This window comes from Seriola dumerili, unplaced genomic scaffold (assembly GCF_002260705.1).
Source record: "Seriola dumerili isolate Sdu_G_001 unplaced genomic scaffold, Sdu_1.0 BDQW01000003.1, whole genome shotgun sequence".
Taxonomy (NCBI): domain Eukaryota; kingdom Metazoa; phylum Chordata; class Actinopteri; order Carangiformes; family Carangidae; genus Seriola; species Seriola dumerili.
In genome coordinates, this window is record NW_019174258.1 from 8359340 (window position 1) to 8377438 (window position 18099).

At 38.7% G+C, this 18099-nt stretch overlaps 2 protein-coding genes across 2 annotated transcripts; both read left to right on the forward strand.

Annotated features, from left to right (window-relative positions):
- Positions 1-953: 953 nt before the first annotated feature.
- On the forward strand, positions 954-1813 carry LOC111219195. Its single transcript, XM_022741811.1, has one exon. It carries the CDS (start codon positions 954-956, stop codon positions 1785-1787), a length of 834 nt encoding a protein of 277 aa, XP_022597532.1. The 3' UTR covers positions 1788-1813.
- Positions 1814-11142: 9329 nt separating this feature from the next.
- On the forward strand, positions 11143-17930 carry LOC111221143 (dipeptidase 2-like). Its single transcript, XM_022744487.1, has 11 exons — positions 11143-11224; positions 11565-11725; positions 11853-11979; positions 12183-12312; positions 12850-13000; positions 13606-13675; positions 14432-14608; positions 15879-15963; positions 16064-16139; positions 16784-16919; positions 17390-17930. The coding sequence occupies exons 2-11, from the start codon at positions 11568-11570 to the stop codon at positions 17585-17587; spliced, it is 1308 nt and encodes a 435-aa protein (XP_022600208.1). The 5' UTR covers positions 11143-11224; positions 11565-11567; the 3' UTR covers positions 17588-17930.
- The last annotated feature ends 169 nt before the right edge of the window (positions 17931-18099 follow it).

Consider the following 18099-nt stretch of genomic DNA (forward strand, 5'->3'; position numbering starts at 1 on the left):
TTTCCTCAGATGGCAGGCTTCAATTGTGGAGGGGAGGGTGTTCATCTAAAAGATGAAAAGACCTGCGCCTTTAAGAGGGCTGTCTCCCCTTTCCCTCATGCTCCCCCTCAACCACACAGACACTCCTCCTGTGAGCATTTGTGAGGCAGCTCCTGTCCCTTATGTCTCTTTGTGGGGAACAGAACAGACTTCCCAGAGCATCACTGGAGACAAGACAGAGCTCTAGGGAGGACACCACAGGTGCAGCCCTCCATGCAACCCTGACCTCAACTTCAGTGGATGCCAAGATGAGCACAAGGAGAGGAGACAAAGACCTACTCAAGCTGGAGTAAAACATCCACGAGTCCAAAACAGGAGGTGGACCTTAACAGCTGGACAACCCAAGAGGTCGATTTTGAGTTGAAAGCGACATGATCAGCAGATAAAAATCAACAACGCTGGACTGGACCGCTAAGAAAAAGGTGGAGTCATAATTTGAGCTTTTAGTTTCTCTGTAGAAAAGTTTCGTTAAAGAAAAATCTACAAAGTACTCCATATCTTTTGCAGCTATTAAGGTTAAAAGCACCATATGAAATATAAACGAAGGAAAGAGGATAATTTAGCTTAGTATTTTTTTGTTATTTCTATCCGTCTCCAGAGCACTTTCCAAATAGTCATTTGTGGTTTGAAATTGAGATGCTCTTTAAAGAACATCTTGAATGGTCCCGACAGTGCTCTTAATTCACCAGCCAGGCGTTTATCTTATTTCTCCAGCTCTTTCTGAGAGGGAGCATTAAAGACTTCATTGATAGTGCTCTTGGGGAGCGGGTAATATTTCTTGTATGAAGTCTTGAAACTTTGCAGCTGTTGACTGGAGGGAGAGAAAAGTGCCACATACATAAGAAAATGATGTTGAGCTGTTTCCAAGTGTGTGTCTGGACTAACACTGCAGTAGAGCATTGAGGACAGCAGAAATGTTCACAGGGTGTGGAGTGGTCACCGGCCCGAACCAGTACCTGACCAGAGACGCCGTCAGGCCCCACCCAGGACTGGAGGTGAACAGACCGATCCAAATGGAGAATGGGGTAATCCCCGGGACCTGCGCTGTCTACCAGGGTCAAACTCACAGCAATGCTGGTCAGCCAGCAGTGGTCAATGTTTCCAGCCCGCTGAAGCCAGCGCCACTACCAATCCCTCCCCCTGCACTCAAACTAGGACAGGAGGGGTTCAAGAAAGTCTGCCGAACTGAGGAGGACAGCCCCTGTCCCTTTCCAGGATTGGCCTCTGGGGTGCTGGAGATGCGCGTGAAGGAGGGAAGTAAAATCCGCAATTTAATGGGATTTGCCATGGCACGGATGCAGGGAGAGAAGGGTGTAAGTGGGGGAGGTGTGACTGGTGGTGGACTGAGGCAGGTGGTCTTCACTGGGTCGGGCCGTGCAGTCACAAAGACCATCACCTGTGCTGAGATCATGAAACGAAAAGTGGGCTCTCTGCACCAACTGACTAAACTCCAGTACAAGGTGGTCAAAGAGGTGTGGGAGAGCACTGAAGGGGGGACATCTGAGATGACGGTGCACAGGACTGTGCCCTCCATCAGCATCCTTCTTTCCAAAGACCCCCTGGATCCGCAGGAGCCAGGTTATCAACCTCCAGAGACTCTTAGTGCATTGTGGGAGGAGAAAGAGGGTGTCGAATCTGCCTCCCAGAAAACATGCAAGAGACCTCTCGGACCTTTGCCATACAGCAGTTTCACTCACTGTAAGAGAATGTGTTTGGGGGAAGGAGTCTCAGTCCTCCCTCCTCAATGACTGGCTGAACCGGTGTCAAACAGTGGAGAGGATTGAATCAGAGGAGTTCATTTGGCGCTGCCCTCCACTCAAGCACAATGCTGAGACAATCAGAACATTCACTCAGACAGAACAGTGCTTTCTCAGAAGAACTGAGTACCAATTCCAGCCTCCAGAGGTCAGTTTGACTGGGACCTAAAAGCTTGCCTCTCTACATATAGAATTTAAGGGATGTGTTTCTCTGCACGTCCAACACGGTCTCCCACATCCACAAAACTGTGATGATGTGTGCTACCGTGCTATAACATCTTTAACACATTCACATCCCATTTCACACCAACAAAAGAAAAAGCCATGAATTGCACAGGTCCAGATTCCTGGTTGCAGTAAACTATCTACAGCTTGTGGACAAAATAATTTATTAGCATTATGTTACAATCATCTCTATTCCTCCATGTTCTTAAGTGTAGTCTTTACAAATACATAAGGAAGACCCAAGAACATTAAATAAAAACAGCTTAAAGCCATTAATGATATGACAAATGCAAAACATACCAATTTTATTTGTCTGATTATTATCTCTCATGAAAACAAAATTAAATAAATTGTTTTTTTTTCCCAATGGAAATTTTGTTTTGTATTTCATCTGTGTTACTCACACATCATTGCATTTGCAAAGCTCTGATTGAACAGAAAATCACAGTGTGTTGATCTTTTGATAAGAATAACGGCAGTGAAATTTGTCTGTAGAAAAACCTGATTTAATGACAAAGCTGTTGATAAGGCACAGCTCCTAAACCGACCCAGCCTGACAGAAATGCCTAGGGCAGAAATACAAGCACAGATTATCATTAAGATAACAACATAACATCACACAACACAGTGGAGAAAAGGATTAAAACTTGGCTTGACAAAGCTTCACACTATACTGTTCCTGCAAAATATGAAACCAAGGCAACGTGCTACACTCCTTCCCCTTTCAGCCTATAGGCCTACCCACCCACCATATCTATTGTATAGTACAGTCTACCTCTTTTTCCGCTACAGACATTTCTCAAAATAATATGCTGAACAATGTGGTCTAAAAAGAGCCAAGTTTTCACAGTAACACTATGCACTTGTACTTGACTGACATAATAAATGAAATGAATACAGACTCTCTCTAGCTGACATTTTTTATGCATTGCCTCTCTGCATTTTCACACCATTTAGATACCATTTTAGTTGCAAAAAAGGTACCTCTGAGTAATTGCTGAAGCTTAACTGGATGCTGCAGACAAGTATGGCAATCGGATCAAAATACAACTCTGAGCAGAATGCACAGTGATAGAAAAAAAGACAAAAAAACAGCTATGTATCGAGTTTTATGGATAAAAGCTTTCTATACAAATTATTTGGAAAAAGTTGTCCTAAATAAGACAAACAAAATAAACCTTCCTGAGAATTATTTCATTCAAAAACTTTTTGCACTTAATCAAGCATGTCTTCTGGGGATAATAACTTAGACAAGTGGAACCCTGTCTGAAGCTTTTACTGTTGATCTTAATGAAAATCTGCAAACGCAGATATCGGCCTCCCAAAGTAAATTAATCAAAGTGACTCCTAACTGGGGAGACAATTCTATTAGAGCCTAAAATAGAGGAAAAAAAGAAAATTCACTCCTGTGGCATTTCTGTTCAAATTCGTCTTTCAAAGGAATACAAATCGTAATATTTCATATAGTGGTCAGCCAGCACTTAACCAGTGGCGGGCATTGTGATTAACCTCCCTCTCAATTCCATTAAATGAATCAGAGCACAGCAGAACAACCAAGGTTGAATAAGAAATGCTGCCACTGCAATAAAGCACATATGTAGCAAACTGTGTGTCCTCAAGACTGCTGGAAGGTTATCACTTCAGGTCGTTGTTATCACAGAGTTAACAGCTTTCACCCAAGAGCCTATGGGACAGTCAGCCTGCGATGCAGGTCAAAAAGATAATGCCGCTATAAGTAAATTTCGAATCGACCTGCATCTGTTATCAAGCATTAAGAATTCTGGGCCAAGTGTAAAATGCAGTGGGGGTAATTAGGGATAACAGCACAGCGTACCTGAGTGAGAGAACAGATAAAACATACTGACAAAAGCATTATCCTGGAGCTAAATCCAATGTGGCTGGCACGAAATAGCATGGTGCAGGAGTCAACAAAGTGCATTAGAAGAACGTGGACAAGGTTACTCAAAAGCTCAGAGTCTATTTTGCCAATAACGTTTGTTTTCAAAGATGCAGTCAAGGTGGATTTGGAGGAGATACAGGCCTAGGCCTAAAATGTACTATTTGAGTTTGGTTAACACTGGACTATATGCACACAGTGCATTTAAACTCAGTGCTAAAATGTTTCAAACACCGTCTCTATCTATGAAACAGACCAAATAAGGAAAAACAGGTTAAGCTGCTTTCATTACCCATATCTTCAATATTGAAGGATAAGTCAAAGGAGGGTGGACATATTAAAGATTATTAAGGTCAGGCATGGATTTTTTTTTGGTAGTTGTTAATGCAGTAGACTTAAAGATTTAACTGTAGAATGAATGACACTGTAAGATCCAGCTGGATTTTTTTTTTAATGATTACTTCAAAATGGTAACGCAGAGAAATCACTATTTGTACTTTTTAAATATTTATGGATATCTTACTAAAGAGCTATTGAATCATGAAAGAAGGACAACATTATGTTAAGACTGACCAATCATAAATTACTATCGTGGTGGACACAACAGTAACCTTATGTTTACCAAAGCCGACAACTACATGCACTGAATGTGAATAAATTCATTTTCAAGTTAACATAATGAAAGTGTTGGCACTCTATTTTTCCCTTCTCTGCTGCTGCAGCAGATGAGAGTGAGGTCTCTGGGATGGCGTGGGAGTTCGCTATCTCCCAGCCTCCAGATGGCTCCGTCTTCTCTTATCTAGAAGAATGGGTGCTGCCTCAATTTTTCAACTCGCCTTATCTGGGAATCCTTTAAATTGAATATTTACTGGGCCTATGTTTTCTGCCTGTGTTAGCCTCTGAAGTCGACATTCCTCTTGCTTGTCGAGACAGGCCAAAAGGTTTTTCTTACTCATACACTCTCTTTGTCTGCCTTGTCAAGTAATGGGACAGTGATTGATTATGTGATTGCCAGGAGAGAATGGAAGGTTAAGCAGTTAAGCAGAGAGTAGTGGAGACATATTAACGAATGGCCATGGAGGGAATATGTTCAACAATAGCGAAACATACATTACCCAAACATGACATCAAGCAGACCTCCATTTCATGTCAGAGGAAAATAGATTAAATTAATCATTTTCCGAACAGTCTATTGTTTTATGCACAGTGTACACTAGAGGTTAAGAGAACACTTAAGCAGCCATTGAAAACATCTTATTGCAGTATGACTGGCTGTGGTCTATCTGCATAAACAAGCCGTGCCACAGCTACTCCCTGGTAAGTGTCTGGAAATGTCTTTTCAAAACCATTTTGTGAAATGCCTCCATGTTGGATTAATCAGCGCAGCTGAGGATGTAATTGCTGTGCTGAAGTCAAAGCTGTAAGAGCAGATAATGAACACTGACTACAAGGCTGCCAGAATCCAGGGCAAAAGAAATGAGAAGTTTAGAGACCAAAATGTCTTTAGCATTCTATAAGAAGCCCTGATAGAAAACGAAGGTACAATGTATTCACACTAAAGTCCATTTATAAAATAAAGAAAATTAAATTAAATTAAATTAAAAAAAACATCACCTATGACTCAGTGGATACTAATGTGAAAATGTTATAGTTTATAACATCATTGTGTTGTTAGAATTTAGTAGGAAACTTGGGCAAAATTACATTTGCTTAAAGTATTTCTCTCTCAGGCTCTTTAAATCATCTATGCATCACATATAATGTTTTTAGCAACATGAATCTGTCAGTTCTGTGCATTATGTAGGTATTTTTAATAATGTCTTTTATATGGAGGGATAGATTTACAAAGGTGAGGAAAACCAACAAGGTTTTGTTCTGACTGTCGCTGCCCTCTGGTGGACACATAAGTTCAAAGTCAACTACAGAAAAAGATCCATATCCTTGCTCAAGGTTGCCATTACTGGTATATTAGACACACATTTAAGGCCCTGTGCACTAGGGGGTTTGGGCATCCAAGTTACATGGTCACAGAATAGACCATCATTGTCTGATGAACTTATTATCATGTTTTAAAAATATAACAGAATTTACAAAAAGCAAATGAGAGCCTTGGGTGGTGTTATTTTTTTTTTGGATATTGGATATTGAAATGTTGGCTTTTTTTCCTACTTTAATTTCAAAAAGTAAAAAGGCTACATTCTACCCTTTTTATCATCATTTCCTCACCCTTAAAGGACTTCAGACTCAATTAGCTTAAAGAATTTGAAGTATAAAGGAGGTCGCCTATATTATGGAAAGCACTCATAACTGTAGAGTCTCTTCCAGAGTAAACAGTTATGATGAGAAACTGGAGAGGCTATGTTTAGTGACTGATATTTGTGAAATAAGGCAAACACACCAATGAGCACAAACACTGGACGCTTACATGTCTGCTCCAGCAAAGATTCGCTTTGCTCTGTTTCAGTAATGCCCAATAAAAAAGGTGAGGCAGGACACTTCAATCTTGAGGGAAAATGACGATAAACTAAAAGTCTAGTGAAATTAGTGAGCCCGAAATAAATAAACCCTTGGTCAGCTGTTGCCCTCTGAAAATGGGGAAAGTACAATTCTACTGTGTTTAATATGAAGACTCATCTGCTCTAAAATATTGGCTGTGTTCAGAAGTGAAAACATGCAAAGTGTTATGTGCAGTGCTCCTGGGTAGCTTATTAATATTCCTAGACATCTACTCAGCACTGAGAGTGATGAACAACCTCTGCCTCTACGTGTGTAATTGGATCCCCCTTTCCAGTGTGATCAATATAATCATTGAAATCATTGGCACAGAGATTTTCTTAAGCATCTCACACTTGAAACAGCAAGGAGCTAAAGAGCCTTCCACAGACTTTTCTACGGCTTTGAAGAATGCAGTTTTTTACACTGTGTAAAACTGTATATGCAACAGCTATCAAAAATGCAGCAAATTAATAGTTCTTCTTCCCTGAGGTCTTCATAATAACAAATACGACTTTGCACAAAACCTTGCCCGGCAACCAAGACTGGACTATTGCTTTTATTACTGAGGCCATTTGGCTGAAAGTATTTGTTTTAGGTTTTGAGTTACATTCTTTTCAATTAGTTTTCTTTGATACAGGGTTTCTGCAGGGTTCACAAAGTTAAAGCCGTTTTAAGACCTCTTTAATAACACAGAGCAATTTAATACACCATAGTCAGCCACAACATTAAAACTATGAGCAGCAGAAAATGGATGAAGGGGTTAAACATTTAAAAATGATTCATTCATTTTAAGTTTTTTACTAACTAGCAACCATATCCTGCAGTAGTGACAGGGGACTGTCCTGCACAACACGAGCCTGTGGGTCATCTGTGCAAGTAGTTTGTTATGATCCATAGTGTTGTTTCACTATTAAGCGACCTCTAGCAGATATATGATGGGAGCAAACAAACATGACTGTTCTGTAACCGTACGTTTATTATTGTAACTATGATGTCAAACGTCAAGTACGCCTACCTCTATATTGGCGCAATTTCAGGAGACACTGTTATGGGTCACATCGAGAAAGTACGGACAGCAAACAACCTATATGGCCGTTCAAGTTTGACGACTCATTGGGTGACAGTGTTTCTTCCAGGACTGATCACCCAAAAACAGTTTGCTTTTAAGACTTGTCAGATACATTGGTGGGATAATTATCAAGCTGTAGCTAACAAAAGAGACAGAGACAGGGAACATTTACAATCAGACTCCATAATAGTGCAGTATGTAGGATTGGTTTGTTTTAAGCGTAAAGACAGATATAAGCCTGACAAAGCAAGTGGAGTATTTTATATAAACTGTAAAATGATAGAATACTGCAATAAAAACTTCTCTACAGCACAACTATAATTTTCAATAGAATATTGACTGCCTAATAATTTGCATTTTATAATCTAATTTCAGCAACTCATCTCAGCATTTAAATTAAAACAATTAATTTTTTAATAATAATATTTAGAAATGTAATATTTTCTGCAAATATTCTTGCAAATTCATGCGAATACTGCAGTCTTCCAAAATGCACTTTTTTAGAAACTATTATTAAAAGTAGCAGAATTAAAAATTCCACAATTTATATTACTGGTACTTGTGGCAAAAAAGGGTGCCCGAGGCCAGTGGCATTTTCTAATTGAGTTGTGCTTTTTTTCTAAAGTTCCTTCAAAGTGCTTGTCTAGGAAGCTATTACCACAGTCTTTCATTTGGGTTTTAAAGAAAAAACATAATTTACAAAGTCGATTTTCTGAATCGGTTTAGTGGATAGTGACCTTACCCCTGAATACATGCTTTCCACCACATTGTTTAAAACAGGTACAGCAGCCAGCTACACTAATAACAATTTGGCTCAAGCTCCCTCTTCGAACTGTAAAGACTCAGTTTAACATGAGGGATTTTTATCTCTTGTATTGCCAGTCACACTCCACGCCAAGGTCGGCAATATGACTAAATGATTTGGTTAATTTGAATTCAAACAGTGTCAGCTGGGGGTCCACTCCGCACAGTGAGAGCATTGGTAGAGTAATATCAACACAGTTGTGATTACTCCATTGAAGCAGTAGGGTGCTCCAATCAGAGGCGAATCACTCTCCTCATTACAGACTACAAGGCCAAATCTCAGTGGGTGGACCCCCGAATCAGGCTTTGCATCTTCCCACTGAAATTAATTGAAATTCATTTGTGGCACCCTGATGCTCTCCATCAACACAAGACTCATTTACATTTGCTCAATCCACCCTGGATTCATTAAGCAGAAACACATTTTAAGTTTGAAAGACTGTAAGAGCAGATGATGTATTCAGTGGTCTTTGCCTCTACATTAAAGCCAGCTTGTAAGCTGCAGTTCACAGTATAAAATGCATCTTTCCGGGAATGATTCTTGTTAAGGCAAAGCAAAGCAATCTGACCAAGGTATTGCTCCAGGTGAGTGATTCCTGAAATTATCTCCTCCTATTGAACAGGCACACAGAGGCTCAAGGTTTGGGGCAGCAATAACTGACAACCTAACACATATTCAAGTGGATACAGCTCATGTATTTGGACTGGTGTTTTGTATAAGTCCACAAATAGTAATGAAAAGTTGTCTTGCCCACAAAATGTACTCCATTAACAGTCTTGCAGACATTTGTTCCAACCAAATACTAGAACAACAGATGTGATGACTGGCATGCCTTTATCCATGCACAAGGAAATGATAAACCACAGGCCACATGGTTGCTGCCCTTGTTTTGCATCTCATGCAGTCCTAAAAGCTCATAGAACACACACAATTTAGGCACCGTAGGCTAACGTTTCCCTCTTTCCAAAACAAAGCACTACTCAAGTAATAAAAAAAAAAATAAAAAAAAAAACATTAGCAGCTAATGGATTCAATTTCCCACCACTGCTCTTAGAAACTATTAAGACCTCCTCTTCCACTTAACACTAAAGAACCAAACTCATGCAAACTGTACCAAACCTGTCGAAGCTTGGTTGCTATTTGTAGAGCTGTGTATCAGTCTAATGGGAAAATGTATAAGCAGCTCACACCGTGGATAGTGTTTAGGGGGAAAAATAATCAATATCTTATAAGGTAAAGGCACTCTTACCTGGAGATATTGTTCCTGCCCCATCTTGTTGCATGTTCCATATGTCCAACTCCAAACTTTTTTTGAAGCAGATACATGCTGCCACACCTTATTTTCTGAGCAGAGGTACAGTCCACCAGCTCCCTGGAAAAACAATTCTTTATTGCTTTACTGTATTTACTGTAGTAAAAAGAAAAAAACAACATACATTTTCATTAAATCATGTTGTTTTTATATCAAAACATTAAAATTGTGATCTGTTCTATGTTATAAGCCTTTCTTTGTAGCGACCATCATCATTTTCACATTTGAAGCATGCATTTTTCAGAGAAGATATTGTGACATGTTACAGTAAGAAAAGCACAGGTGTAACTAATGAAATTAACGATAGCTGAATTATAATGTATTGCATGTTATGCCACAGCCATGGCTACTGGGACGCGTGTAGCACATTAGGGGTTATTAGTACAACTGTGCTTTATACTATAACAAATCAAAATGTCTACTGCAAAAGGCCCACTGACACCTGCCAGTGAAAAAATGAAATCATCAAGCGAAAACTTAACAACACTTACCCCAGTTTAGACGACTTCTAGATTCTTCAAATCTTCATTGGTTCACCAACAAAACCCCTCCCCGTGCTATACAAGACGAAAAGTTTAAGAGTTTAAACTTATCTCAAAACTTGCAACGCTTGAGCCGAACAAGGATGGTAGCCGGAAGTGACCTAACAGCTTGGTTAGCTTGTGGGGGAAAGTGGAAGAAGAGAAAGTTTTTGTTTTTATTTTATTTTAAAGTTATTATATTCATAATATTCATATATTTATTTGAGTATTGAAATATCACCAAATTAGAGCGCCGTCATTTTCTTACTTACAGCATTACTTAGCATTTTGCCAAACAACCTGAGCGGTCTGTAAATCTGGACAATATTTTAGAAGAGACGCTTTTTTGAAGGTAAAGGCGTTGTCAACACAGCTTACCTTTTACTGAATCAATTATTTTACAAAACACAAACATGGTAGCCGACTGACCTGAATGTATATCAGCAGTTCAAACGTGTCAATTATACGCTGATTACATTGGAATCAACTATCTGGACCCATGAGCCGTTAAAGGTAGCGATTTGGCCAGCAGATGGCAACATCAAATCCCCGTCTCAGCGGTGCTTTCATGTGCCCCCTAAATACTTAAATTCGAGAGAGGCAACACAGGTAAATTGGTTCAAAAATAAAACTAGCCCTACGCATGGCAACTATGAATCCTATGAAATTTTGATTAATTTCTCTAGTGTAACATTTTTAGTGACATGTATTATCATTTGAGACATTTGTTTCTCTGACCTTCATCGTTAGAAACACACTTGTCTACTAACAAACCTTCACGCTTCGAAAATTAAAAGGGGACAATAAGGAAGCACGGCAGATGATAACGTCCCTCTAGAGCTGGAACCTGCAAGACACAGTAATTGCCATTGTCACTGTAGGAGCAATTGCTATTACAGTCACTGTACTACTGCACTAAGTAAACTCGACATATGTATTGCTAATTTTTCCGACTGGTTTGAATGCAGCACCCAGCACAGCTGCTAGTTTTTAATAGGTTTGCTCTACAGTTTGTCTAGGGCGTAGAGCTGGAAGGTTCGTGCTGTTTATACTCAGTTGTCCAACAAAGTGGTAAATACGTTACTCGTTAACCGGCCTGCCTGGTAAGTGTGTATTGTGTGTTTTCAAGTAAATTGTTTCTTACTATTATGTGGATAAAAACTGTTCTTGAAAATGAGCATGCATCATTGTTTTACTGTCCAGAGGGCATTTTCACAAATAGGCAACCAAATTACGAACACCTTTAAATTTGTGTGTTTCCGTTCTACCATCATTTTAATCTCACCAGAGTCATAGTGTAATGTATTTCAAGTAGGACTTAGAATATGCATTGATATATGAAGCCTTAGATTAATAATGATCCTACCATGTTTTATTTCTAGCTGTCACTGTAATATCAGATACTATCAGATACTTGTAATCGGGTGTGTTTTTTCTCTTCAGAATATGCTTCCTAGGAAAACTTCAACACGTGCTTTAAGCGGCTTTTGCATACTGTCCCTCAGGAATCTGTTGGTACTCTCCTCTTTGTGTCATTTTATATCTGGATACTCTGAGAGAGAAAGAGTACACGACTTGATGTCCAGATATCCTCTTATTGATGGGTAAAGGATGTTTAATGTCTTGCCTACACGAGTCACATTAATGGAAATAAATGAATTAAGTTGTATTAAAATACTTCTCTATCCTGTCCCTCCTACTTTGCTTATACCCTCTCACTCCATCTGTTAGTCATAATGACCTACCTCTCAAGCTGAGGATACTTCACAACAATCGCTTGAGTCAATTTGACCTTCATAACGTCAGCAAAGTGGCCACTGACATCACCCGCCTCCAAGCAGGCCATGTACAGGCACAGGTATTGTCTTACTTACTTCGTCAGTCTTTTCTTTCTGACGGTGTTTCTTCAAGAGTGCGGACTGCACCAAAGACTAGCTTCGTTCAAGGCAGACAGCGGTTCTATGACTAAAATTATGTTTTGGAGAGATCGAACCTAGAATGGCAGTCACGTCAGCTACTCAAATGTCTCTCCTTCACTTCAGTTCCCTCTCCCTTTGTCAGATGTTTGCAGTCTATGTGTTGTGTGGGGCCCAGGAGAAGGATGCTGTGAGGCTGACCCTGGAACAAATAGATGTGGTCAGACGCATGTGCACCGAGTACCAGGACTTTGAGCTGGTCACATCTGCCCAAGGTATAGTTCACCTCAAAATGGGATAACAGGCTAGATATGTACAAAAACACTATAGAAACATGAACAGTGATTGATTACAAAAAAATCAATTAATTATAGTCATTTGTATAATTATGATGTACTGTGCATTCTAATATGGATTTCTACGAAAATACAACCATCAATAGTTCTGTGTACTATGAATGTATATCATGTCTTTTTTACAGTCCATATTTGGGAAAAAGGAATGAATATTATAATGATCTAATGAGAAGTTAATTACTTGTGAAGAATGGGATGTTCCTTTCTCTAACAAGTAATTACAACACAAAAACAAACTGTGGTTCTTTTTCAAGAGATGCTGAATTCCTTGTTTGGCAAAATTAAAATTTATAGTTACTCAGTGCTTTGGAACAAAGCTTATTTTTGCACATCTCACCGGCGTGTACTGAATGTTAGCTTTTATCTGAATTAATGACTGCACACTCTTAAAACAGCTACTGGCTGTTGTTTTGACTTGAGGCTTTAATCTCAAACCATGTGTGTCTGTCACCTCAGAACTGAAGAATACTGAGATGAGGCACAAGATAGCATGCTTAATAAGTATTGAGGGGGGGCACTCCATTGACAGCAGCCTGCCAGCCCTGCGGATGTATTACCAACTTGGAGTCCGCTCCATGGCCCTCACACATACCTGCAATACACCCTGGTAATGAAGAGAATCATCCTGAATGTTGTATTTTACCTAGAATATCATGGGGGACCAAAAATGACCCTTTTTGCTGCTAAAATATAACTGCACAGATACAGACGCAGAGTATTTGAAATTTAAATATCCTACGACACGTCTGTAGCTGTACAGTGTAATACTGAACAGAATATCATGTTTTTTCTAATTTTTTGTCAAAATCTTCTCCTCCATTGTTCATTAGGTCAGACTTGTGCAGAGCTGTATCATTACAAATTCAAGATGAATTAAATTAATTTCATGATATAAATTAACATGTCTCGCAGTGGCCATGTGATGTCCACGCTAACCCTAACTTTTAAGAGAATAAATGAAATACTGAGCCACATGTTTATTTACTGTGTTGGAAAGGTCAAACACACATTTTTTCCTTAATGCAAATTAACTTATATTTGTACTTTCTCTTAAACTTGACATTGCCCATAGCTGACTATGCCAAAGTCGGATGAAAAATACAGAAACCCCATTCAGATGTCCTAAATACAAGAATATTTAGATATTTTTTGCAAAGTCATGAACAAGATTTTCAAAAATTATAGTTTTAAAGATATTCTTGCTCAATGCAGGGCTGAATCGTCCTCAAAACTTTACAGTGTCTATCAAAGACAGAATAACAGCCTGACACATTTTGGGAAGGTAAGCTTAATCTTCAGTAATATTAACTACAGATTTGTTTCATTTATCACATTCCACTAAACGATTTGCAGATTTTGGCTGGACTTTTTATGCCTCCGTGCCAATGATAGCCAGGGCCGGAGGCATTATGTTTTTGGGTTGTCCATCTGTTGGCACATCCGTCTGTCCCATTCTCATGAACACAACATCTCGTTAATGAGAGGAACAGATTAGATTTTGGTGGCCAAAGGAGAAAATTAATATTCTTGTTACATTTATTCTTATTTTCATTATTGTGGTAGTTGTTGTGGTTGCTATAGCGGTGGTAGTAACGGTAAATTAAAAAAGTCAGATAATGAGGATGTGATCATTTTGAAGTATTAACAACTCCAATTATGGACTGTGCTGATGAAATTGGACCTTGTTATTATCAAAGTTGGGTAATGCTGTGCATACAAAATGTTCTCTTGAGTGGCTGTTTACAGAGAAACTGCTTTAACCCAAATTGGACTTGCAAGTACTTCAACATGTATTTGTGTATTACAGCAATGCTGCTATACAATATAAACAACTTATTTTGTGACAAACATCTTTATAATGCATTTCCTTTGCTGTTGGCCCTCTGAACAACAGCAGCATGCTGGACTTCCTTGATTGCTATCTGCATGAGTGTTTATATGCATGTTTGTAAGCATCTCCTGTTGTTGGCTAAATTGACTTCATTCTTTCCAATGAAACTGTAAATGGCTGCTTAAGTGGTTTTGTGGTGTTTTCAAGGCTGTGGTGGAGGAGATGAACAGACTGGGAATAATAGTGGACCTTTCCCACACTTCTTGGGACACTGCCTTGGCTGTGCTGAACCATTCCAGGGCTCCTGTTATTTTTAGCCATTCATCTTCCTACTCCATCTGTAACCATGGTCGCAACGTACCTGATTGGCTGCTGCATGAGCTGGTGAGAAAGCCAATTTACTGAGTGATTAATTGCCCACTTAGTTGCTTGATTAAATGACTATCTTATCAGTCAAGTCACTGATTAATTTATTTCAAATATAATTTTTATTTACACCTCTGACAAAGAACATGCAATGTGTTTTATTTGTTGGACACAATTCGGGGAGGATAAGCTTAATGTTCAGTAATATCATTGTTTCATTTATCACTTCCACAAAACAGTTTGCAGATTTTGGCCTTTTTATCATTGTTATTATTTATTATGTTTAAAGGTTGTCCGTCTGTGACAACCATGAGGCAGTAATTTTAGTTGTACTCTGTACTTGTGATGTTTTCTCTTTCCCCAAATTCTTTTCTGGGTATGTCTTTAAACCGCCATTAGTCTGTGTCACTCTTTGTTCAGCTTTAGTTGTTAGCTCTAACTCATTACTACTCACTACTTCCCATTTGAGTTTAGAACGTTGCTTTTACAGGCTGTTCTTTGATTTTATCAAGTTCTCGCTGTTGCCAGTAATATGTGTTAAAAGATATAATTACATTTTGTCTTACAGGGTAAATATTAATATCATCTTTTGTCAGTAGTTGCATATTTATTTAAGTATTTTCTATGCAATTAAAATACCTAATATCGGTGTACTGCACATCATTCTAAATGTTTATTTTAGTGTAAAATTAGATTAATTTGAAGGTTAATTGAAGGTTATTCTGAAATCCTCCCTGCCTCACAGCCAAATGCTTTCTCTGACTGGCACCACAACAGCACACTGGCTGATACATACCAATCCCAAAAAACATCTTCAAATCCACAGAGTTTTTAATTTCATTGTCAGTGTAAAATAGGCATCATCAGACAATATATCAACCTGTTGGTGCAGCAAGTGATGAATGAAGACCAAATATCAATAAACCATAGGAATATGGATATATTCATATGGAAAAAATATGGATATAAAATATGGATACACTGTATTTCCCTTATTTTAACCTCAGCTCAACTCTGGCCTCGTCATGTGCAGGCATGTTTCTAATGTTTCCACTGATTCCTCTATATGTATGGTTGTTGACTTTACTGCAACTCATAGTGTTTGAGATAAGAGAAAAGCTGATGTTTACCACATCTGCCACCACAACTAATGCATATAGCTGAGACAGAAATGTAGGTTGTATCTGAAAAATGTATTTATACGTAGCTCATTTTAGTCGTTCGCTTCTCTATCTATGTCTTTTTTTTTTTCTAGATGTGCCAATGACACGTGTGTGTTGTGTTTCAGAAAATGAACCAAGGGTTGATCATGGTGAATCTCCACAGCAACTTTATTTCCTGCAGGGACAAGGCTAACATCTCTCATGTGGCTGGTGAGGCATCCATTTTGATTCCTTTTTTTGTAATGGAGTAATTGTGAAGTTTGTATTTCTTATAGCCCAGTTGATTCATTATTCCTCATGGGTTTTACAGACCATTTTGATCACATAAAGAAGGTGATTGGAGCTGAGTCAATAGGAATTGGAGGGGACTTTGAAGGCGCTGTGAGGTGAGAATAATCACTTGCCAGCACAACATACAGACAACTAGAAGCACAAAGTCAAAGGCAAATGAACATGCAGTTTGCAGACAGTAAATCTACAGTACTGTAGTTGCTTTAGTGCTTTTTGTTATTCTATGACCAGGATGGATGTCAATCTTAAGAGACATAACTTACATATACAGACAAATAAACCAAACAAAGCTCTAGTGCTAGTCGGGTCCACTCTCTGGCTGTTGTCAGACAAAATATTTCAGAGGTTTTTCTTGAACCAGATCAATTTTGTGCTTTTGCTAGCCTGTCATAATATCAACAATTTAGCTGTCTCAGCTGTCAACAGACTGAAAATGGTAAAAATCAATAACTTTGTACGGCCAACGGGCATAAAGAAAGGGCTGCTGCAGTAGATTTGCTGTAGAATGGCTTGTGTTACTCCCTTCATACAGACTCAATCAATTCCAAAATTTGTCACAAAACAAATTATATTGAAGGGCTTAAAGTGTATATTATTGTAATTACATATTCCTAATGATAAATAATGCATTAAGTAACACCAAACTACCAGAATGCTGTGATGTCTCTTGCTGAATAGATACCTGTGAATAAAAATGTGTTTGTTTTCTTTTTTCTTTTTTTTCTTTTTTTTTTAATAGCTTTCCTCAGGGGCTAGATGATGTGTCAAAGTACCCTGCCCTGATCCAGGAACTCCTGCAGAGGAACTGGACTGAGACTGAGTTGGCTGATGTCCTTCGAAGGAACTTCCTGCGAGTGTTCGAGGAGGTTGAGCGGGTGAGCTGCAAGAGTGATATACGTATGTTATATCAAAGAACAGCTTTCCTTGATAAATGAAGGTAGGTAGGTAACTGAAAAGCACATTTGCACTCCATGTCATGGCCAAAGGAGTGTTTCAGCTGGAGAGAACAATAAGTAAGTAAAGGATATGCATCATATCGTGAAATATATGCAGGTATATTGTATTTTTCCTAAAACAAAAGGCATCTTTCTGTCTGCACGCTAACCACCTTTATCCAAGAATTTATAGCAGTTGTTTGTTTGTTTTTTGGCTCAAAATAACATTTTCAGATTCAACAGTAGTCTTGTTGACCCTGCAAGATTGATAAAATAATAATTAACATATATAGTAAATTAAATGATTTCTTTGCACTGCAAGTTTAAAAGAGATTGTCAGCTGATTAATTTCTACCGTAAAGCATTTTATGTATTGCCTCCCTCTCTTGTCTCACTCTATTTACCCCCAGGTACGTAATCAGCTAAGTTCGAACCCACCCAGTGAGGTCCAGATCTCCGAACAGGAGGTCCAGAACCCCTGCAGGCTGGTCCTTAGACCTCCTCAACCGAGAGGGCCGTCCCCGTCCTCCAGAGCCCAACACAGACCACCATGTTTGCTAATCCTGGCCACAGTTCTGCTGCTTTCCAGCCTATTTATGATTGAATGAATATTTAGAAATTCAGCTCAGATGAACCTTCTTTTTTAAAGTGCCTCATTTTTAATATAGATAAGGAGCTTAATGAGTTTGCTGTAGCCATTTGTAGGTCATCACAGCACTCCACAGGTCAGAAAAGATAAGGGGAGGTGGATCACTTTCTTAACAGCAATACAAAAAAAGCATTTAACATGTAGCCCCATTTGGGAAGTAATTTGAATGACCATTCCTCCGAAAGGCACTTTAACATTTATGTTTGAATGTATTTATTTGATATTTAATCTATTTCTGAATTTCTTGTACATGTACCAACATCGTCTCTATGACATGCAGGAGAATAATGATCCTGACAATAAAACGGCAGAGATGGCACTTTATTATTTTAAGTTGTTTGCAGTTTGTATTTTAAATTTTTGCCTGTGAAGGTTTTTTTTTATCTATTGTAGACCAGTAATATAACAGCTGGGGATGGAGATACTGAAGGTAAACGGTTTAATTAATGTGCAGTTAAGTGTACAATGTTG

Excerpts from the sequence above, each read along its gene's own strand:
- LOC111219195 (XM_022741811.1), top strand. The coding sequence starts at position 954 with ATGTTCACAGGGTGTGGAGTGGTCACCGGCCCGAACCAGTACCTGACC.
- LOC111221143 (XM_022744487.1), top strand. The coding sequence starts at position 11,568 with ATGCTTCCTAGGAAAACTTCAACACGTGCTTTAAGCGGCTTTTGCATA. Across the intron at positions 11,726-11,852 it reads AGATATCCTCTTATTGATGG|TCATAATGACCTACCTCTCA; the intron begins GTAAAGGATGTT and ends TCCATCTGTTAG. Across the intron at positions 15,964-16,063 it reads TAACATCTCTCATGTGGCTG|ACCATTTTGATCACATAAAG; the intron begins GTGAGGCATCCA and ends TGGGTTTTACAG.